The sequence below is a fragment of the Lissotriton helveticus genome, chromosome 11 (genome assembly GCF_964261635.1).
Source record: "Lissotriton helveticus chromosome 11, aLisHel1.1, whole genome shotgun sequence".
Classification (NCBI taxonomy): domain Eukaryota; kingdom Metazoa; phylum Chordata; class Amphibia; order Caudata; family Salamandridae; genus Lissotriton; species Lissotriton helveticus.
The window spans coordinates 547,822,457-547,846,887 of record NC_136072.1 but is presented as its reverse complement, the minus strand read 5'-3'; the positions used below and the strand labels follow the sequence as shown (position 1 = coordinate 547,846,887).

The 24,431-nt window shown below is 46.7% G+C and overlaps 1 protein-coding gene across 5 annotated transcripts in view; it reads left to right on the top strand.

Annotated features, from left to right (window-relative positions):
* The window catches only part of CCAR2 (cell cycle and apoptosis regulator 2), a 399,374-nt gene extending 376,746 nt beyond the window's left edge, over positions 1–22,628 (top strand). For all 5 annotated transcript variants that reach the window (XM_078666278.1, XM_078666280.1, XM_078666281.1 and 2 more), the window contains one exon: positions 18,309–22,628. In XM_078666278.1, coding sequence (XP_078522404.1) covers positions 18,309–18,437 — 129 coding nt within the window. In that variant the 3' untranslated portion in view covers positions 18,438–22,628. The remainder of the gene's footprint in view (positions 1–18,308) is intronic.
* The last annotated feature ends 1,803 nt before the right edge of the window (positions 22,629–24,431 follow it).

Here is a 24,431-nt window from a genome sequence, read left to right as displayed (position 1 = left end):
TCTCTGGTCCTGGGTTCAGGACCACCAGATTTGTCTGATGGCAAATCATCTGGCCGGAGTTCAGAACGTTCGTGCAGACAGTCTGTCGGCAGTTCTCTGCCCACCACGAGTGGAGGCTTCATCCGGAGGTAGTTCGTCACGTCTTTCGGACGTGGGGAACTCCTCAGGTGGACCTTTTTGCCACTCAAGAGAATGCCCACTGCCCGTTATTCTGCAGTCTCCAGTATCCAATGCAAGGAGCCCTGGGGGACGCGTTTCAGTTGAGTTGGAGCTCGCAACTCCTTTACGCGTTTCCTCCCATACCTTTGATTCCTCGGGTTCTGAGGAAAATTTGCCAAGCCGGGCCCTAGTTATATTGATTGCCCCGGATTGGCCAAGAAGGGTGTGGTACTCAGACCTTCTCCACCTCTCCTCTCACCCGCCGCTCCGTCTCCCTCACAGGGCAGATCTCCTCTCCCAGATGGAGGGGCAGGTTCTACACCCCCACCTCCAGACCTTACACCTTCATGCCTGGAGATTGAACGGGGCAACCTGAGTTCTTTTTCTCTCCCGCCTGATGTGGTGGATGTCCTCTTGTCAGCCAGGCGTGACTCCACTAAGTCCATCTATTCTTTATAGGTGGTCAAAATTTGTCACTTGGTGTGGGGAGAAATCTATAGACCCTTTGAGAGCCCATTTGTCTTATGTTCTCCAGTTTGCTCTCACTCTGGCGCAACAGAGGCCTGCTGTTGCCACAGTGAAGGGCTATCTTTCAGCACTGTCGGCATTTCTCTGCTTGCCTGACAAGCCTTCTCTTTTTAAATCTCCTGTGGTTTTAAGGTTTTTGAAGTTCCTCACGAATAAGTTCCCTCCTACTCCTTTTATTGTGCCTCAGTGGGACTTAAATCTTGTTTTGACCTTTCTGATGGGTGCTCCCTTTGAGCCTCTTCACAAATGTCCTATGAGGCTTTTGACTTTTTCCTCGTTGCGATAACCTCGGCAAGGAGGGTTAGTGAGCTTCAAGCTCTTAGTTCCAAGCCCCCTTTCTTGTCCATTCATGATGATCGAATGGTTCTTAGGACCAGGGCTGCTTTTCTGCCTAAGGTGGTAACTCCTTTTCACCTTGGTCAATCTGTTACTCTTCCTACCTTTTATCCTCCCCCACACCCTTCCAAGGAGGAGGAGAGATTACACCGTCTGGACCCCAAGAAGGCGGTGTCTTTTTACTTGGACAGAACTAAAGACTGTCGGTTGGATGACCAGCTCTTCATTGGCTTTGCTGGCTGCAAGAGAGGAAGAGCGGTCCATAAAAGAACTTTATCAAGATGGATCGTCCTCTGTATAAAGATCTGCTACTCTTTGGCCGGTAAGGAACCTCCAGAGGGTATAAGGGCTCATTCTACTAGAGCTAAGTCGTCAACCTCTGCATTGGCTAGAGGTGTTCCTGTAGAGGATATTTGTAGGGCGGCAACTTGGTCTTCCCTCCACACTTTCGCGAAGCATTACTGCTTGGATTCCGAGGTGAGGAGGGACGGTCACTTTCCTCGCTCTGTTCTCCAGGATTTCCTGGCCTAGAAGAGTGGACACCCTCCTCTGGGAGTGGGGATTGCTGTGGGACTCTATTCACAAGGTGAGGAATCCACACGGCAGATGTATCTATCAGAAGAACAAGTTACTTACCTTCGGTAACGCTTTTTCTGGTAGATACAATATCTGCCTGTGGATTCCTCACTGACCCACCCGCCTCCCCGTTGTCCATTCTTCTACGCCAGAGTTTCTATAATGTATTTATTTTATTGTCAAGGAGTTATTTCAAATGTTTTATTGCATTTACTTCACACTGTGTGTTACCTTGATATCTGTACTGCGTATACTGTGTATATGTCTACTGTCATTAGTCCGTCCGTGTGCCTCGAAGGCACGGAAAAAAGGGCGGAACTGATGTCATCACGCCGGCGTGGGCCTATTATAGGCGTCGGTGACGTCAGTGGAGTCGCGAGCGATGCCGTGCCTCTATGACGTCCACGTCGGCGCGAAGCTACGAAAAGAATTTCCGAATGATGCTGACGCAAGGGTATATTCACAAGGTGAGGAATCCACAGGCAGATATTGTATCTACCAGAAAAAGCGTTACCGAAGGTAAGTAACTTGTTCATTGTGGTTTTCTTTTGTTATGTACATAAGGTCTTAAAAAAGCTAAGTTTAAAAATTGCAATACTGAATAGAAGATTATCGAATAAAACATTGAAACAAACAAAATAATCTAAAATAAATAAAATACAAAGCATAGCGTTTCACTCATATGTTTTGGAGAAAATAATCTCAGGTTAACTGAGTAGCAGCATTTGCACCCCTTTTCGTTCATTATTAGCAGTAGTAGCAGCACATCTCAGAAGTCCACAGATACATGTCTTCCCTTATCTAGACGATTGGCTCATAAAGGCCAAGTCATTCAATCAGTGTGTCCAACACACACATCAGACAATTCAAACATTGCACGACTTAGGGTTCACAATCAACTACAACCTACAGCCCTCTCATGTATATCAATATTTAGGGGCTACAATAAACACGTCTACAGCTCTAGCGTATCCCAGTTCAGCAAGGATACAGAGCATTCAAGCCTTAGTCACAAAGTTCCAACATCAACACACTCTCCCAGCCAGCGTGTTCATGAGACTAATAGGCATGATGGCATCTTGCATCTTCATTGTACCATATGCAAGACTGCAAATGCGTCCGTTACAGGAATGTCTAGCACAACAGTGGAATCAGGCTCAAGGACAACCAACAGACCTGGTGTTGGTAGACAGCCGCATACATCGCTCTCTGCAGTGGTGAAACACCAAAAACTTGACAAAAGGACGGCCGTTCCTCGAACCTGTTCCACAAATAGTACTTACAGCAGACACATCTCTCACAGAATGGGGAACCCGTCTCCTACATCATACAACTCAAGTGCAATGAACCAATCAACAAAAAACTTTCCATATCAATCACCTAGAGCTGCTAGCAATATTCTTAGCACTCCAAACATTCCAAGTACAAGTACAAAACAAAGCTGCCTTAATTCGGACGGACAACATGACAGCTATGTACTGTATACAAAAACAGGGGGGGGGCACACTCTCTACAGCTGTCCCAGCTTGCACAGAACATTTGGAGATGGGCCATTCCACAAAACATATATCTGTTAGCAGAACACCTTCCAAAAGTTCACAATCAGATATCAGATCTGTTAAGTCGACAGACACAACAAATTTACAAATGGGAACTACATCCGCTAGTACTTCAACCATTCTTCCACAAGTGGGGTCTTCCAGACACAGATCTGTTCGCCACACACGAAAAACGCGAAATGCCCAACTTTCGCCGCCAGTTTTCCACACCCGCTGTCCAAGGGCAATGCGATATGGATGAACTGGTCAGGCAGATTTGCGTACGCTTTTCCACCACTAATAATGCGCAAGCTACGACAACAGTCCCTCAAACTGATTTTAGTAGCTCCCACATGGGCATGCCAACCGTTGTGTACAACTCTGACACATCCCTGCTAACGCAGAACCATGGAGACAGCAGACATCCAGACCCAAGTCCACTGAATCTGGCGATCTGGCTCCTGAGGTCTTAGTTTGGTTATCTTAACCTACCACCAGACTCCATGAATATCATTAAAGAAGCCAGGAGACCTAGTACTAGAGCTTGCTATGCTGCTAAATGGAAAATATTTGCCATTTACTGCAACAATAACCAAATTGATACCCTAGATGCTTCCATCCAAAATATCATTTGTTACCTTCTACGTTTACAAAGATGTAACTTGGCATATTCATCTATACGCCTACATCTCGCAGCAATTGCAGGGTACTTACAAAATGGACAACATCTGTCTCTATTAAGAGTGCCTGCATTTCAAAGGGAACCCCCAGCCACTGGAAGTGGAATTAAGGAGGCCTTTGGGTTGCCACCTGTCTTGCCACTGGCTTGACAAGTGGCACAGAAGCTGCAAAACTCATTCACCTCCCCCCTGGGCCCATGAGCTCTGGTATGTAAGTCCCAAGCTCCTGGGGCTCAGTTCCCTCTGGGGCTGACGTGTTTTCACCCTGAGGAGAGGGGTCCTGATCTCGTGTCTCTTCAGCAGCTGGTTTCGTAGACCTCTTGCCTTTCTTCTTGGTGGGCTGGACCATTATTCGAGACTTCAGCACCCCTTTTTCACGCGGGGCTCTGGTTTTTCACACATACCCATTGAGGTGTACCCAGCATGGCTTTTTCTTTCTACCTCCGCCCATGCTGAGGACTCCAAATCATTGCTCAGCAGACACTGAACATGGATTGAGGAAGATACCGCCACTTTCTTGTGGCCAGTAGCCCCTCCCCATTTTAAGGCTACCACCGCCATGGGATGTACCTTAGCCTGATTATCAGCGTTGAGGACTGTATGTCTCACCAGTCAAGTATTGGTCTGAGTACACCAGTTGCTCAGTCAGCATGGTGAAACTGGTACCAGTGTCCCTCAGTGCTTCAACTCTAACCCCATTGAAATGTGGCATTTGTCTGTATTTCTCCTTATCGCTGTGCCAGACAACCAGGACAGCTACATCCACTCCAGCCTGTGAGACTAGAGTTGCCTCAGTGAGCTCCTTGTCATGGTCAGGGCTCACCTGTGATCTCATCTGGAGACTTACCACTGAATTTACTGCAGGTGCACTAGGGGCATTCTTTTTGCTTTTACAGCTAAGATCTCTAGTTCGGTGTCCCAAGAGCTTTACTATCATGATAACAAGCCTTTTTGGGATACCAGTTCTTACCCTGGTACCCACTCTTAGATTGTGATCAAGTGTTTGGGGGACTTTGAGAAGACTTGTGTTCGAGACATATGAGCTGCAGATTGCACACTATGCATAGATCGCCACCTAGTGTTGGGCCCGGATGTTTGCAGTTTGTTGTTGTCCTGAAAAGTCCTTTGGAAGTCACGAGATAGGTGACTACTCCTCCTTAGGACCACATTGCGCATGGGCATCGGCTCCATCCCCAGATTGTTTTTTTCCGCCATCTGGCTTGGATGTGTTTCCTGCGCTCCAGTTTGGAACCGATTTTCCTTCGGGGCGCGCAATCCTCACCCAGTTCGACGGTATTGTTTCGATCATGCGACATCAACGCGATTCGCTATCACTTCGAAGTCTTCGATTTCGGTCGTCGACGAAGGCCTTAGGGCCTACCTAGGCCCTACTTTCGGGCTCATGGAAAGAACGCCATTCAAAAAGTGTCCTCAATGTGGGTCGAAGTTTCCCCACACCGATCTACATGAGGTGTGCAACCTTTGCCTTTCACCGGAGCACGAGGCCAAAGACTGTTCGGCGTGTGCCTCATTCCGCTCCAAGAAAACAATTCGGGACCGACGAGCCCGGAGAACTATGGCTCGCTCGTCAGCTTCGATCCCCAACGACATCTTCGAAGAGGGCGTCAACGTGCCAGAACACCAGCACGCCGAAGAGAGTATCGGATCCTCAGATTCCGATGTCGAGGACATCACTCCAGCTCAACGGGTCGTAAGTAAGACCGTCGACCCCAACCCTTCCTCGACGCCCTCAAAAAAGGCTTCGGTCACACCCTCACCTTCGGGTCAGGGTACACATCGAGACACTGCTTCCCAAGCCCCGCCTTCGGGCCCGTCAAAGAAGCCCTCTAAGCCTTCAGGCGACTCGGGCTCGAGCCAGCCTAATCCCGGTGCCAATCCTATACCGAAGAAGAAGCCGTCTTCCTCTACTATGCCGACTGTTGCTCCGACACCTAAGCACACTGCGCCGAAGACTGGCAGCGGCTCATCGATGCCGAAACCGCACTCTGAGCCGAGTAAAAAACCACCCAAAGTACCAGATTCACACGCATCGGAGCCGAAAAAACACCCGGAACCGAAAAAACTGATTTCTGTAAAAGACATTGCAAAAGGGCACACTCGTAAGCCAAAAGACTCTACACCAGCTACCGACTCGGTGCCGAGAAAACCTACGGAGCCGAAAACTTTGACGCTGAAGGATTTGCCTCACTCAGAAGAACTTTTTACACCAGATCCCAATCAGAAAACTCTTTTATACGATCCTAAAACCGGACAATTGACTCTCGGCTCCAAGAAGAGACCACTTGAGGCGCCAGCACCTCCTCCCCCTCCAGAGAAGGACATTGCAACCTCTCCATTAAGGGTCCCTTCTCCACCACCTCCCCATATTGTTCCCCCTCCTACACCTCCTCATTCACCTACACCATCTACTAATCCAGATGATGATGTAGACACAGATTCTGACGACATAGGTGGGGGTGCACACGACCCAGCAGGCACCAATAGTCCCCCTCAGTCACCTTATCCATGGGATGATTGCAACACCCCTGATGTGCCTTACGTCCCACAAGATGATGTATACCCTTCCAAACCTTCCCCACCAGAGGACACTGTAGGGTTTAACCTACTAGTCCAAAGGGCTGCACAATATCATGGGGTGGACTTACACACCGGTGCAGTGGAGGAAGATTTCCTATTAGAAACTTTTGATAACACACAAAGGTCTACTGCCATTTTACCAATGCTTAAGGGTGTCATCAAGCACTCAACAGAGGTTTTCAAGGATCCTGTCAGGGCTAGGGTCCTCAATCCTCGCATTGAGAAAAAATGTAAAGCTGCCCCTGCAGACCCAGTTTATATTAAAGGTCCAGCACAATTAGATTCTCTAGTAGTGTCTAATGTACGTAAACGTGCTAATTCCCAGACATCAGGTGAGGCCTCACCACCAGACAAAGAATCTAAGCTCCTTGACTCCTCCGGCAAGCGAACAGCGGCACAAGCAGCTAACATCTGGCGCATTGCCAACACCCAAGCGTTGCTAGCTAGATATGACAGGGCACATTACGAAGAACTAGAGTCCATAATGCAGCACCTACCAGACAAATACAATCACAGGGCTAATGAACTTATACAGGAAGGTAAAAATATCACTAATACTTCCATTCGTTGTGTCCTAGACGCTGCAGATACCGCCTCAAGGGCAATCAATACCAGAACCCTACTACGTAGACATGCCTGGCTACGTATTTCAAAACTCCATCCTTAATCCATTTTTAAAAAAAATTGAAAGCAATAGATATTTGTAAAATTCGGGGCAGTACAGGGTCATTGTGGAGCCACATGGTGCCACCTATTGGCTCACAGCATTGCTGAAATTGTTTTTCATATCCAGTCTGGCGCCTAGTGATATTCTAAAGGTGAGGAATCTGTGGCTTGGCCTCAAGAATCTTTTTCTCGATTCACATGATGTGCGTCTATTACAGCACTAGTGGTTGGGTCCGAAATAGTGTCTTGTCCTTATCCTTTTAGTTTTTTTATGTGGGCGTCGTTGACCACAATTTGATGGTAACTCCATCTCCTGTGTAACAGACAGCGCCAAGGAAGTTCCTGTGCGGTGTTGCCTTCTTCAGATTCTGTTTTCTGCTGCTGGGTTCTGGAAGCGCACCAGAGGAGCTCCGAAGAATCTTGGAAGAATTGCTGAAAGGGGAGAGAAACTCGATCGAACATCACCAGAGGCCACGAAAAACATTGAAGACTGAGGAGTGGAATCTTCTCGATCCAGTCGGGACGCCTCATGGCCAGAGAATACAGAGTAAAGAGGCAGCTAAGGAATTTGAAGAATATCCCCTAAATTCTGCTCCAGCTGCCACCATAAGTTCGCACAAAGGGATCCACATGTGGTTTGCAAACTGTGCCTCCTGAAGGCTCACAATGCCGAAGACTCAGAAACCTGTACGGAATTCATACCCAAGACACTCAAGACGAGACAAAGGGACTGGCACACCACACCATGGTTGGTACTTACAGACCACAAGAGTCCCTGAAGGACCTGTGCCTCTGCAGTGAAAACAAGGAAAACAGAGTCAGCACAAGGAGTGGAGTTGGACACCAAAGGGTTACGTCAACTTTAAGAGAGCAGAAGCCATGAAGAAGGCGGCGAGGGACACTGAAAAAATCAAGTGGCAGAAGCTAACAAAAGACCCTAGAACCCCGAGAATAACCTCAGCGTTGAAACACTTGATGACATAAGGTCGGCACTAATGTGCATGCCTCAAAAGAACACCTTTGGGGGGAGGAATCTTTGAACCAACTCTCAATGCCAGTAAGCGCAAAGGAGAGAGCAACAAAGAGGCAAAGAACTGACTGCTCTAAAGAGGAAACCCTCCTTGATGACTGACGCTGAGCACTCGCTTGAGGTTGAGAGGTAGACACTGGCTTGAGGCTGAGATGGCAGTGCTCCTGCAATGCAATAAGGAGGATGACGAGGGAGACATGCAATGGCGTCTTCTCAGTGTACTTTTTGGTATCAAAATAAGACATAAAAACTGCAATTCATTCTAGACCTCAGATGTCTAAACCAGTTCAAACAAACTTAATGACAATACTACAAGAAGTTATCCCACTCCTATGGAAGAGAGATTGCTTTGCTACCTTAAACCTTAAAGGTGCCTCCCTACACATACCAATGAACTAGAGTGACAGAAATGTTCCTCAGATTTGCCCTGGACAAGGTACACTACCGATTAAGGGTGCTACCCTTTGGCATAAAATCTGCACCAAGGGTGTTGACGAAATGCCTAGTTGCTGCACACCTGAGAAGACAGGGTATACACTTCTACCTATACCTGGACGATTAACAGGTTAAGGCAAACTTGAAATGACAATGCCACCAAGATAGGCAAACAGTTATCACCATGCAACAATGCCTTGGGTTCACTATGAACCACAAGAAATCATCATGGAACAGGTAAAGGTGTTCCTGGGGGGCGGCACTAAACTCAGGAACAGCTTATGCATATTCAGTCCCCAAGATGGCAATAGCAGAGCAAGCTCCCCCTTACCAGAAGAGGTGGTCTCTCACAGTGAAGACTGCCATGACATTGATGGCCATATTGGCATCACATATCCCCCTGATACCACATGCAAGACTGCATTTGCAACCCATACAGGAATGGGTCTACAACAAATGGTCACAGGTCGCTGGGTTTTAAAAGGAAATAGAATGGTAGACCCCAACAAATGTGAGAATAGAAAGACCTTTCAAATTACCAGCTCCCACAGTGACAATAACAACGAACACTTCCCACAAAGGCTGGGTAGCACACGTGGACAAGCTGAAGATCAGTGGACTTGGGAGTCCAGCGGACACCGTGTGGCACATAAACTACCTAGAACTAGACTGGGTTCCTGACGCTGAAAGCATTCCAAGCGAATGTGAGGGGACAGACCATACTTATCCAAACAGACAACACAACAACGATCCTCTACAAGTAGGGAGGAACAAAGTAATTCCCACTGTCGAGACTAGCGCAGGAGATATCGAAATGGGTGATCCAGTTGAACACTATCATTGTGACAGTACACCTTCCGGGGAAATAGAAGACAGGCAAGAAGATAAAGCAGGAAGTACTGGACAGTGTGTTCAGACACTGGGGCACAACACGCATAGACTTGTTCAAAAGTCCAGACAATGCAAAATGTCAAGACTTCACAGCTAGATTTCCACACTACCAGTCCAAGGGGAATGCACTGTCCATAAACTGGGCAGGGAGATTTGCATATGCCTTTCCAACTATTCCACTGATTCCAAGGGTAGTGGACAAGGCCAGACAGCCAGAGACATCTCTCATACTCCTCACCCAAACCCCCCCCCTGCAATGTGCCAGACCGATCTGGTATTTGGACCTACTAGAGAGTCCTGAGGACAAATCATATCAGTCAAAGCGACACAGGACCTATTAACAATGCAAGACTGAGGCATGTGTCACTGAGAACCAAACTCACCCAAACTAACAGCGTGGCTCCTGAATGCCTAGAATTTAGACACCTGCAGCTGGAGATCTTGAAGGAGGCGAGAAAGCCAAGCCCTAGTGAGTGCTATATGGCTAAGTGTATTAGATACTTCCGCTGGTGCAGGGATCGTGAAAAGCTAGAAACTGGGGCGGAGCACGGTGCTAAGATACCTCACCCACCTACTGGGCAGCGGCCTGACCTACGCATCACTAAAGGTCCATCTGGCCGCCATAGTCTCATAAACTAGAGGATCAAAGGGGAACAGTTCTCTAAACACTAAAGGTAGTTTCAAAGAGAGTGGCGCCACCAAGAGCTACACCGACACCAATGTGGAACCTGATCACGGTCCTCACACAGCTGATGACAACCATTTGAGCCAATGCAGAAAACTGAGTTGACCTTAACCTTAAAGACAGCGTTCCTTAAAGCAATTGCGTTACTTTGCAGAGTTGGTGACCTACAAGAGCTGCAGAGTTGGCGACCTACAAGAGCCCACCATCCAGGAACCATACCTTCAAAGCGACAAGGAAAAGGTTGTTAAATAACCAAACTCCTAATTTCTACCCAAGTGGCATTGCAATTCTACGTCAACCAAAGCATCCAACTGCCATTATTTTTTCCAGAACCCAAAGTCACAGGCCGAGAGGGCACTCATGTACAAACCTACTAGAGACCAAAGCAATTCGAAAACGGAATCAACTCTTCGTCTCTTATGCCATGACAAGTAAAGGTACAGCAGTACCGAAAGCAATAATCGCTCTATGGATAGTTGAAACTATCCAAGCCTGCTACACAAAGGCAGGACAATCTTTTAACCTACAAGCCCCAGTGGACACTCAACAAGGAAGATGGGTGCAACCCTAGTGTTCTAGCAAACCTGTACATTGGTAGCATATGCATAGCTGCAAGTTGGTCATCCCCACATACCTTCACAAAACACTCCTGTGTGGACATCCAGATAAACAAGGAAGCACAGGTAGGACAGAGTGCTATAACAAGTATTAGCCAACTCACCCACATTTCAACCCATCCCCCCCCCCCAAGAAACCAAACACTGCTATGTAATCGGATGCACAGCATGTGAATCCAGAAAAGGGATCCTGCTGCAAAATAAAATGGTTAATTACCAGTAGAAGTCGTTTTGCTGTCTGAAGAGTTTTGTGGATTCATGTGTGACTCACTGGCCTGCCTGGAAAGGAAACAGTTGAGGTGAGTAACACCTGAAAGCAAGGGAAGTTCTAGCTAGAACAGGCGGCAGGAGAAAGAAAATCTGAATGAAATCATAGAATATATATTAAGCACCCAAATCACTCGAAAGTCTCATGGCTCTGGTGGATGACTCTGAGAAGAACTACATTTGGTGCAGTTAGATGTCAAACAGCCATGTCTTTAAATTCCTACAAAAACAGTTATGATCACTTGTGGTGCGTAGATATGAAGGCAGTTTGTTCCAGTGAGACGGAGCAAGGAACGAGAAAGATCTCTCTCCACATGTGGTCGTACGGATTCTGGGAGATGCGAGGAGTGTTTGGTTGCTGGATCTCAAAGTTCTACTAGGTTGATACCAGCTTAACTTTTTGGCCCAAAAATCTGGACCTTTTACGTACATATTCTTATGCGTCAAGCAAAGAATCTTAAAGCGTATGCGTTTTCTTACAGGCAGCCAGTGTAGAGGTTTCAGGCTGGGTGCCGATGGAGATCTTGGTGAGAGATTAAGTACCAGCCTCGCTGCTGTGTTCTGCAGAACCTGCATCCTTGAAAGAAGGTGTTCATTGGTGGAAGCTAGCAGGGTGTTCCCATAGTCCATACGACTAATATTTAGTCCTTGGATTATGGGTTTTCTTGCCTCTGTCGGAATCCACTTAAAAACTTTGCGCAGGCTACGCATAACACCAAAGCAGGAGTCAACTGCCTTATTAACATGGTCTTTCATTGACAATTTGTTGTCCATTTGAAATCCCAGATTTCGCACCCACTGAGTTGGAGTAGGACAAAGGCCAAGGCTTGAGGGCCACCAATCAGGTGACCAATGCTCATAAGCCTTGCCATACAGCAGTGGTTCCCAAACCTTTGACTCCTGAGGACCCCCACTGAATCACTACTGGAGGCCAGGGACCCCCAAGCAATTTTTACAATTTAAATTTTCAAAAATTAAAACAGTAATTCGCAAAAAATACACAAACAGGTACACACCAAACAAGTACTTGCATTACTAAAGCTTTTATTATTTTATCTTGAAAATTATGCAAAAATAAAAACATTTTAATGGGAAGGATGGTGCTGCATCTCGGCGACTAACTTTTCAATGTTAATTAAACACTCATGTGCTCCTCCTGGTCCGGATGCTGGTGTTTTCCCTTTTTTTATTGCAGAGTTTTATATAGCGCGAACTTGACCCGAATCGGGTATCAGAGCGCCTTACATAGCACCAGTTACGTTACATGAGGACACATTAATTTTTGTTCTTGTCAGTGAGAATAAAATCAGTGATCTCATACGAGTGTTGTGATACTGCAGGAAGACTGTGTATACAAGATGATAGGTGTAATATGGAAAACGGGATGAAGCAGCACAAAAATCCTGTTCCCTTTCCGGATATCTTTATTAATCTTGCTGACATAACAAATTGCTTACCAAACAGTCCACGAAATCTGAGCTCTGGGACCGTGTTGTCTTTGTTGAGCTAAGTGCAAATACAATCCAGGCCCCGAACAGAAGCATCTCTGTTGCTGCACCAAACAAACTACCCCCACCCCCTTCATTTAGTGTTGGCCATGATCTAGCAACCAGAGTCCATGGCTGAGAGTATCTGGTTTAGGTCAATCTAACTCACGTAACTTTAGGACTCCATACCAGCCTCACAACCTGCCTTCCAGAGAGTCTTGGAAGGAAGCCAGGAATTATGCACTGGGCCCAGATAAGGAAAGTGTACATATTTTAAAGACTGCCTGGGTTCAGTCTAGCCCCAAGATCCAACCAGTCTCCCAAAGCCCCATCCAGCCAATAGATGTACTTCATCTGGACTTAGAAGAAAGCTGTGCCCAGAGAGATGTTTCAAAGGGATTTTATCTGCAAGGACCAGACAAATACTGGAAAAATTGCCTCTACAGTAACCTTGAAGGAGGTAGCTCTATGGACCAGTGTGAAGAAACAGAGGGCCCCATCTGTTAAGATCCAGAAAGGAAGGCTTGTGGACTGCAGCCTGCATGAGATTGTCAAAAATAAATGAGCCATCCAGAACCCACAGGGTACTTGCCACCCAGAACTGATGATCCAACTTCAGACTGGTCTATGAAGCCGAGGTAATATTCTGGGACAGCAAACTAGGACACATGATAATTTATAGTCAAAACCATACATTGAAGCACCCACCTGTGCTGCCTTTGAACAGTTGTAGAAACACAGACTGCAGCAAAAAATTGAGTTTCCAAGAAAAGCTGACACACTCAGATGACATTAGATATGGTGCCCAGGTGATAAATGTACCAGATAAGTGACATTATTGTGTTTTACTAACTGTTGATTTTGCTAAGTTATTTTAACTGCAGGACTTTCCTACCTATAAATAAAATCCCTACCATTTTTCAAAGATACATCCCTGGCTGTACATAGAGACTATCGAGTGTAATTATTTCTGTCTCACACCATATCAGAGTTCCAAATACTGTTCATCCCCGGAGTGAAAGTCTTGACTCACCAATGAAGGTCTCACGAATCTGGGATGCCTCGAGCAGAGAAAGTGCTGGCTGCGGCCCTGTATGCTCCTGAGATGGCTTTACTAATGTGTGGGACATAAATACCGTCCACTGTAAGACAAAACCAAACATAACATAAACATAACATAATCAGAAGCACTGCCCTGTGGCGGGGTAGACTCATTCTACCGGCGCTCTCTGGGAACGAGGAGCTGCAAGTCTGGAAATAGAGCAGGAGAGATTGGGAAATGCACTTTTATTCTCAAACACGTAAGAGTGGCGAGGAAGGCTCTGCCTGTGATAGGGCGGTTTCCCGGTGTAATGCTGAAAACACCGTTATGTTACACTTGTAATAGCCACTGCCGCCAATAACTTGGTCTGGTATCGCTTTTGTTGGCAGACGCATCACTGCGCATCAACGAGACAAACACTGCTTGCAGCCTCTGGAATCCAAAGTTTCAGGAAGTTTTTTTTTTTAGCAACTTCTAAGAAACTTACCGGTTCGCTATGCTTGAATTCCGGAGACCGGAGCTCTGAAACTGACCTGCCTGCTACAGTCCGTCCCACACACAGCCTCTGCGCACTGTGCAGCCAGAGCCCCTCGCTGTCATTCATAGGGCTTGTAACAGCGCATGGGCGCTTGAAAGGTGCGTGTGTTTTTGAAGAAATTATGAAGAGGAGACGTGCAGATTTAAAGGTGAAGTACCTTTATTTCAGTTGAAAGCTTGCACGTGAATCAACAGGATTCACTTAGTGCTTCAGTATTGATGACGGAAGGCACTCCAGTCCGGCGGACACCCTGGGAATGGGTCACGGACCCATGGGGTCCGCGGACCACGGTTTTTCCTCCATTCAACTGCAGGTGGTTGGTGCACATCCACTTATCGATTTGAGACATGCAATCTTTGAAATGGGACTTAGTTTACAATGGGTCTGGACCAAAAGTGACCAGGATCTGAGTGTTGTCGGCATACGACACGACATCAAAGCCATAAGATCTATTCACTTAGGTGTGAAAAAGTGCCATCTTTCTTGCCTTGGTATGCCCCCACTTTTTATATGAACTGCTGATGTACTTTGACTGAGTGTGCCCTGGGTCCCTGCCAACCAGGTACCCAGGGCCTGTGTTCCTTCCCTACAAAGAAAAGCTATGCTGAAACAAAACACCTAATTGGCATCTCTGGCCACCTGTCAGCCCCTAGTAAATGGTACCCTAGGTACCCAGGGCATGCTGCAGCACTTATTGTGCCACCCTCAGGGACCCTGTACCCTGGCACCCACACACTGCCTTTGGCTGGCTGAGTGCCTAAGTACAGAACTAAAGCAAGAGTCGACATGGCACACGTCCCTGTGTGCCATGCCCACAGAACCCACTGCCCTGGAATACTTCAGTCACCCCTCTAGCTGGGTGCCCTATGCCAGAGGTGAGGGTGCATGAGCCCTGGGCCCCTACAGTACCCAGGGCCATTCCCGGGCACTGTAAGTGCAGTGTTGCCATTTAAGAGTCTATGGTGCTGGGAGGTTGTCATTTACGAACTCCACAACACCATAATGGCTTCACTGAAGACTGACCAGTTTACTACCAAACTTCTCAGCACATTAAACCCGCACTGATGCCAGTGTGGAATTTAATGTAAAAAGCACGAGAGGGCATCTTAGAGATGCCCTACAAAAACCCGAACCGACAATCCACGTCTGGGCTGAGTGGCTGCAGAGGCTGCCCCCCAGCAGACATGTTGCTGGACCCCTGGGTGGAGAGCCCCCGCTCTCCTGGGTCTGCAACAAAGCACATCCTGGGCGAGGTGCTATGTCTCCTCCCCCAGGATGGCCAGGGGGAAGCTTCAAAGGCATACCGCCTCTGAGAGCTTCTCCAGACCATTTTCTGTACCCAGCAACCAGCCCCCCACTAGGCCTACCCCCACTCTGGCGGGAAAAACTACGTCAGGAAGGGGGGGTGCCAACCCCACCCCTCAGATGGAGGAGGCGAGGTGAAGCACGACCCCGGACCCCGGCCATCTTGTAGATGGGGAGTCCTGCCCAATCCCAGCTAGGCTCCTGCCCCCCTCCCACAGGAGAGGAGCAGGCTAGGGGGTGTACTCACCCCAGGACAGGGACCCATTGGTCCCTGCCCATGCCCTACCTGTAACTCCCCTAAATTCAGTATTTAGGGGCTTCCTGAACCTTCCTTCCTTAGATCCCAATACCAACAAGAAGAAAGAAGATCAAGAAGAGGACCCGCCGCGCAGCTGCTAACAGGACAACAACAACTGACTTGGCCCCAGCCCTACCGGCCTGTTGATCCTGGAACCTGCTCCTGCTTAATCCCGGCAACCTCCGCGGTCCGCAACCTTGGGACACCCGGAGGACCGGACTACCTTGACCCTCTCGAAGATTGGGACTCCCATCAGCAGAGGCTCTGCTGCAACAACCCACCTGGTGCCCACCAGGAAGCTCCGGACCAGCCCACTCTGCACCAGCCAAGCCCAGGCCGGGCCGGGCTAACCCGAACCAAGACCCCGAGGACATCCCCCTGGCGACTGGGACCCGAAGTGCAGTGCCCAAAGACCCTCCTCGACGAACAAGCTGACGCCTGCAGGCTCAGAACCAGGGGCCACCGCGACCAGCCAAGGGTAAGCTTTTCCGACACCCAAAGACACCCCTGCACCCGGCGCCCAACAGCCCCCTGTGCCTCCCTTTGGGGTACCTACTTGTACTCCAACATCCCAACTTACCTCTCGAAGTGCTGGTCGCCCCCGGAGAGTCACCGTCCCCGAGCCTGCAGCCTTTGTTCCTTTGTCAAGATCCTCATTGGATAACATTGAGTGCCAGATGGCTCAAAAGTACCCTGCACCCAGCCGCCCGAGTGCCGCTGGCTGTGACCTCTCTGTCCTAATCTACTGTCCCCTTGCCCAGAGCCAGTGACCAGGAGCCCAGCTCCCACAGCCGCGTGGCCTGCTAGCCAGCCGCCACCAACCGAAGGCCCCCTGCCTCTCATTGACTAACATTGGGCCTAACTACCTCTGCACCCGGCCGCCCCTTGCCACTGAGGGTGTACTAACTGTACCTACCTGATCCTGGGGGACCCCTGAGTCTGTGCCCAGAACCTTACCTTCACCAACCAAGTACTCACCTGGAGGCCGGTACTTCACTTACCTGCCATTGGATAACATTGACCCATTTTGACTCGAAAATTTTCTAAGTGTGAAGTTTTGAAAACTGAAGATATTCCTATAAAATCAGCCAAATACTCACCTGTGATCAGGAGAGAAGCCAGTACTGTACCTTTCAGCCCAGTACTGATCCGCCAAAGTAATCCCTAGCGGGTTTACTAGTAACCTGTCTTTTTCTCCATAAGAATCCATTGTCTGCTTTTCTATGAAATTTCTTCTGTCTACTTTTGAAAACTGCAAATATTCTTCAAAAATCATACGAAATACTGAAACTGAAAACCTGTTTTAAGTTAAGCCCCCAGTGGTGGCCCTAGGAGACTAGTGCTGGGTTACAAAAGTAACGCGATCGTACTTTATCTGTAACCTGAATTTCCTCCCATTGGATAATATTGTCAGAATCATCTTGAAAAGTTTTTAAGTGTGAACTTTTAAAACCGTTTTATATTCAGGAAAATCCAACACAATAACTAAATCGTTTTTGCTAATCTGGTTTCAGTTTAGACCCCAGGACTGAATCTACGACCTAGTCCTGGAACTACCAAAGTAATCCATAAAGTAATCAACTGTACTTTCCAATGAAAAACCCATTGAGCTCAATGCTAGAGTGTGTTTCAGAACTGTATTGCTTATTAGCTATCCTGTAATTATTGTGTGTACAAACTTATTGCTCCTCTGCAAAGTATTTACATGAGAGTACTCGTATCTCGAAGTACATTTTTATAACTGTCGGTTCTAAAAATAAAACAACTATAATCGGAGGATATAATAACAATTGGCCTGAAGTTCAGTTCTTGAGTGTGTGAAACCTTTTGCTGACTGAGTGTGTACAACAAATGCTTTACACTGTCCTCTGGTACTGCCTTACTGCTCGACCAAGCAACCTTTTTGGAGAGTAAGGTCAGTTCTGACTTGAACCTCTGTTAAACCTTTGGGGTTTTTGGACTCTACACACTGTACTGCCTTATTGTCCAGTGTATATATAGAGCCACTTCCTCACATTAGGCCAGAGGGGTCACATAAATGTTGAAGAGTGTCGGACCCAAGATAGAGCCCTGTGGTACTCCCATCCTGACTGATCTGCTACAGGAGCTGGTATTTCCCACCTGTACTATCGTAGTACGATCGGTTAGGTAGTTTTTGAGCCCCTGTAAAGCCTTTCCCCTGACACCAATCTCCCAAAGCCGACGTTCAAGAATGCTGTGGAGTTCCTGTGAAGATGGCGATCATTCACAGGAACTTTCGGGGTGCCAACTGACGTCCCACATGGGATGGACTTAAAATCAAATGGTAGTCAACGACGCCCTTACTCAAAAAAAAGGGGAAAAAAGAGAACTAGGCAGTATTTCATAGCAACCACTAGATGTCAGAACAGATGCACATCATGTGAACCCAGCAAACTCTTCAGGCTGCAAAACTGCTCCTACTAGTAAGTAAACATTTTGTTCGCTAGAGTGTCCACCAGAAAGAGCATTATCCAAAGTAAGTAACTTGTTTATCTAGGTTGTGTTAGCCTTTGGATAGACTTGGGAATTTGTTTGTGGTTTGGTATGAGGTGTGGGCTGCACCTGACAACTCCCTTCATCCATGTAATCAACTTTTTCTTGTGTTCTTTAGACCAATTATTGCCTAAATCCGAAGCAACCGAAGGATGTGAAAGAGAAGGAGGAGAGCAGCACACAGAAGGACGTGGATGTGACTTGTGAGGATGCAAAGGAGGCACAGCCCGCCAATGAAACTGATTAAATCTATTGTAAGGTGGGACACTGGACATGCAGTCCCTCAGAGTTTGAACCTTGGGCTCAGCTTGGCCAGGTGGAGGCTGAACTATTGACAAGCAGTTAGGTGAAGATTTTTGCTGCTAAAAAGGAAAAGCCTAATCACAACCAAGACTTCCAACAGAGAGGGGATACTGTTGAAGGAACACAACCATCCTGAGCCCAACTAAGGCTTCCGACTGACCAGGGATACCGCCTGAGGAAACATACAAGCAAGTAAAGACTTTTAGTGTACTGGGTGCATTCCCCATGCAACACATCATGCCCAGTCCCCAGGCAAGAACTCCACCTGACCCAGGCACTACCCTACAAACATACAGCCACCCAGAGACCCATCCAAAACCTCTATCATTCAAGGGTCTTACCCCTGGAACACTCAGTAGACTTAATCCTGAGGCAACATATCCAACAGAGAAAGGGCACAGACAGAGGAATGCAACAAGTCCAAGATCTGGTCCTTGAAAGACATTGGCGAATGCCCTAAAACTGGAGCCATCCAAAGCCAAGACTTTGAACACAGACACTGCCCAAGAAACCCAAATAGCTAAACTTTTTGCTATGACCCCATGCAGCAGTGACCTCCGTGCACTGCTGCAGGAATACTCGTACCAGCTTGAGCACCAGCTACGACCATAACCATACACGGTGCACTGGTCTATGAACACATCCAGCCTAAACCCAAAAAGAATTGCAAAAGACATGAGAGAGCCTGCCCAAGAATTCTATTCAAGAAATACAACGATCCTAAATGCAACTAAGCCTGGAGCAGTCAAATACACTGCCAGAGAATGCAGAACCAGACTGAGCCAAGGCTCCCAACATATACTACTAAGCTTTGCAATGCTATCCCTGATACGTGCCACATATCTGTCCCTGAGAGACCACAGAAGACTTGAGTGTTTTTGACTAATAGTATGTGCAAGCAGTGCTGCACAGTGTAAATTGTTTCTGAGCTGCCTTGTGAGTGATGTGTGAGTGTTTCGCCGGTTGTTCCCTTTAAGAAGATTGTTCTTTTACTTGATGTCCATGATAATGTTAGCAGTTAGTGTGTTCAACATCTGTCTTGTCCGTTTCTTGTGCTAACACTATTTCTTATATCCTTTCTTATTCTCCCTCCTTTACCTAAAGCTCTTCAGAGTCAGAGTGTATGTATTTGCACACAGATTAGTATGCAGGAAACACTGCAGTTTTATACTGACAACCTGGGCCTGAAGGAAGTGAAGTAAACTGTTTTAAGTCTGAGAAGACTGATACATGCCTTCCTTTCTACCGAGGCCGGCCTTTATGGTCCACTTTTCTTGCTGCTGTTTGGTGCAGAGTTTGTATATACAACTCCAAGGTTATCGGTTACCTCAAATGTGCACATCTTTCTTTCCTTTGGTCAAGGGTAGGATCACTAGGCATTGTGGGTGGGATTAAATGTGATAGCATCTTAAATTGAAGGGAGTCCGTACAGCCAAAACTACATTTGGGTTCGGGTCCCTTTTTGGACGTTTTTTAGTATATTAGCATATATACTAAAGTATCATTTGTCAAGCTCAAAAAATAGAGCACATTTAATATAAGTTTAATAGCAGAACACTCCCCTCACTGCCGTGGTAAAATAGGTAATGTTTTATGGTCTTGGCACTTTCTTAGATCTTTAAAAGTTCTGCTGCTGATGAGGATTAGAAAGTCCCCACTTTTCGAGCAATATTTACCAACTCTTTTTTTTTAGGTAGCTCATCGTGCCGAAAGGATATTCGGTTTCTGCAACAACTGTTAGGGAGATCAAGACTGTCCTTCACTAAAGGGTATTGATAATGGCACAAAGGTCTGCCCTATCGTTTGACAGTCTAATCTTCATGCTGCCCTGAAAACCTAACCCTGTGTTTTAAATAATATATCCCAAAAAGCATACCCTGTGAGTGCCAATTAGCACAGCTAATGCACCTAGCCCTGGTTCCACAGTTAGTGTAGCTCTTCCCTCTGCTACCATACTACCAATATGCACCTCTTATGTCATTGTCAGATGGTTTTACCTGGCCTGTATGTATTTAGCTTACCGAGTGGGACATTAATGATGCCTCTAGTCATGACCATCAATCAGTTATCAGTATTGCAAATAACCTTTAAGTACCCAAAACAGTGAAAAGGAACATTTCAAAGTTTTTTTTAGTTCTCAAGACCAAATACACCCCACCTCCCACGTACCATGCCAAAATGCTTCCTTGTGCATTGTGTGTAATTCGTGATGTTATCCCTGCTAGATTTCAGTGACCTGTTGAATAAAGCATGAAATACATGTTGGTAGAAGCATCTTCTGTCTGGATGGGATGAAAGTAGCTGCCCTCCCCCACAGATATACACTGTCCAGAAGTCTAGCCCTGACAACACTACCTATTGCTCGCATGCATGAGGAAGTGCCTTGAGTAAGCTTCTAATTTGTGGGAATGTGAACTGAAAAGCAAAGCACTATAATTTCACAAGTCATACGTACATTTTCTCTTAGTTTTGAACATAATGATGTCCTTCACAATTTAACAAAGCAAGGTTCATCTACTGGAGGACATATGCATTTGGTTTTAGCCCTTAGTCCTCACTCATTTTAAATTGTCTTGCAGCTGGCCTGAGGTGACCATTCGTAATGACAAAACCAGTCTCTTCTGCGTCCAAACACACTCCGACCATATTTCCATTTCAGATCCCAGTAGATTTTATTGATGCATTTGTAATTTGAAAGCGCAGTTCAGGGAATTGATGACTGTTCCCATATGGGATCATACAATGTGTGATTGCTATACTGCCCGCTTGACTGCTTTCATATGCACTGTGATCTTCAAGTATTTGTTCCAGTGTTAGATTACTGAGCATCCCATCTTCTCAACCGCAAATTGGGTGTAAGGCAGTCCCTGCATGTCTCATTTACAGACCATGGGCTGACACCACAAGGTAAATTCTGTATGCCTGTAGCTGTCAAATGATGCCTGTAACTACTATGGGGATGTGCAGGTACAGCATCTGTGTGCATTCCTTGCTCCTGGTTAATAATGGTATGAGGAAGAAAGAATACATCCTGGCCATTATGAATCATTCACGAGAAATCTTAATATTTGTATTCCTCTTCAAACCCGTTCTGGTAGCATGATGCACCCTTAATCCAAAATCCCTTCACACTCACTCACGTTGTACTACCTTTGCTCTGTAGCGTGAAACTCTTCTCAGAACCAGTGGAAGTCTCAGAAGGTTATTTTGTTGAAAGGAGGAGGGAGATTCTTTACTCTTATTCCAGGTGGGGTTTGTCCTTGATGGATGTAGCACACGTTTTTCCCAGAAATACAGTGTGGGGCCAGCAGCTGATACACATATATGACGAAGACTTTCCTTACCCAGGTTTAGTGGGTATGAGCCTACTGTCTGGAGGTTGTCCTTGATGATGGGTATGCGGCTAACACCTTTGCTGTCCTTTGGAGATATCTGTGACATGGCAATTTCAAATCCATGCTGTGTGTGGGAGCACATCCTTATCTATGGCTTATTCCCTTGTGTTTGTGTGAATCTTCCCTTGCTTATGATAAACATCTGTTTCCATTGAAGCCTTAGTTTGTATGGTAGTCTAGCCCTTTGATGGGTCTTCCTCTGTCCATGGACAAGGAAAGTAAAACTTCTTGTGGGTTGAATCCTTTCTTTGTCTAGTGTTAGGGCTGGTATAATCCACGCAGTCTTTGGGAACCTTCATTTTTTTGTGAGTTAACTCCTTAACCCTCTCTTATCATCTTTCCTCCTGTGTGGGTTGAATGGGCAACATTTTGCTGTCTGTGAAAGCTGGGGTATTGTCTGTGTGCCTGTGTTCTTGATAGTCTGTGCACCCTTCTGTGCCCTTCTCCCCCCCCTCCATTTGCGTGTGAACTTGTTTGTGAACACGTATCATATGTGATTGAGTTTATTTCTTAGTTTCCTCCACAGTACCACACCAAAGGTCTTGAGGATTCCCAGGCAGGCAGTTCCCTTGATGATGATGCTTTGAGCTCTGGGACATGGCTACAGAGAGCTATGGCTGCTCTAATTTCCTTTTGGATTTTACATCTATCAGATTAATTTTTTAAGTCTGTTTTATTTTTGTTTTTCATAGATTTGTTTTTGATGTTGTAGATTTTAAAAAATACATTCTTAGAAAGTTTTCCTGCTATTAGTCCTGCTTTTATTTTGTTCTATTGAAACTGCTTACTTTGAGTTTCTTTGGTGATCTCAAAGAAGTTAAATGTCCAGCCTTGTGTTTATGGTAAAGATTGAGGATAACTGTCTACATTAGAGAGGCAAAAGCTTAGGTTGTCAACAACAAGCCAGCGCCCAAGCCCTCCGTGCCCAGTAAGCTCCACATTTCCCATAAACAAAATAAAGCCTTTAGTTATGGTTCATGGGGGTTTCTCTAATTTTCATGAAGGCTGGAATATTTTCCTTTTGTTTTTTTATTTAAATCAATACTAGACTAGAAAAGGGAAATGCTTTGGCACTGCATGAACAACTTGAAAACAATTCTCCAGATTCTGTAAAGACGCTGTTAATGAAAGGGCCTTATTCCTCCTCCACCACTGAAACAGCTCATATCAAAGGTTTCAACATCTTATCCTGTGCATTGCTGTTTCCTGTCGCTGAGGACTTCAGGGCACTTGGGCCTGATGTCAAGGTATCCTTTGGCATCAAGGACTTTGTAACTGACAATGTCTCTTTTGGGTGTCTGAGCCTCAAAACTACCTTATAAGAGGTCTATAAACCCTAAATAGATGCTGTAGCAAAATCTTATATAAATTCACTCAGAATCCTAAAATTGATTTTCCCATGATCGATTTTCAACCATAGAGCTGAGCCAAAGTACCCCTGTTATCGCTCACCTGGATTACGAAAACAGCCTGTTTGAGGCACTTGTGCTGTAGAAAAAGGAAAAGGAAAAAATACAAGTAAAAATAAAGAGAAAAGAGGCAACTAGCACAAAAATAGCAGCACAGAGAGCAGCAGTAAGGGGACAGGCTGAGCGGGGTACAGGAGCCTTGAATAGCGGACAGCGGTGGGTGCCGGGGGTGGAGGCACTCAAGGTGGAGCTGCATGCCTGGAGAGCAATTTCCTGACCAAGAGTTCAGGGGTCTTGCTCACCTTGGCACGCAACGGCCACCATTAGTATGGCACAAAAAGGCAGCACAGAGAGCAGCCGTAGGGGAACCGGCTGATCGGCGAGGATCTGTGGTGGGTGCCGGGAGAGGAGGCACTCATGGTGGAGCAGCGTGCCGGGAGAGCAATGTCCTGAGCAGGAGGTCAGTGGTCTTGCTCACTTTGGCGTGCAGCGGCCGCCATTAGGTAGGGGTCGGGGGAGGGTGGGAACACGCTGGAGAGGCCGCGGGGTAAAAGAAAACTAAGGAGAAAAAAGGGAAATAAAGGAAAAAGAGGCAACTAGCACAAAAAGGCAGCACGGAGAGCAGCAGCAAGGGGAACAGGCTGAACGGTGAAGATCAGAGTAGGGCACAGGGGCCCTCGGACAGTGGACAGTGGTGGGCTCCGGGGGAGGAGGTGCTCAAGGTGGAGCTGCATGCCGGGAAGAGCAATGCCCTAACCAGGAGGTCAGAGGTCTTTTAAATTTTTTTTTTTTTTATAGCGCGAACTAGACTTGAGACACCGGGTATCGAAGCACTCTACACAGCTTCGAAGTCGACCGCTCTAGCTGTAAGCCTACATCCTCTCCAGGTCAGGGGTCCTGCTCATACCGTGGTTGCTTTCGTAGGCCCAGTTATGAGCAAGGTGCAAAATTTGCTGCATCAGACAACACAGGGTCAGCATACAAAAACCAGGGACAAACGTCCACTCCCAAATTTTTTTTTTTACAGAAGAAACAATTTTAAAGTAAGAGGTCGAGGTGGGAACAATACCTGTACCTCAAACAGCAATACCAAGCAGTGACTTACTTACCATTCCCCCAGACCACTTAACACCT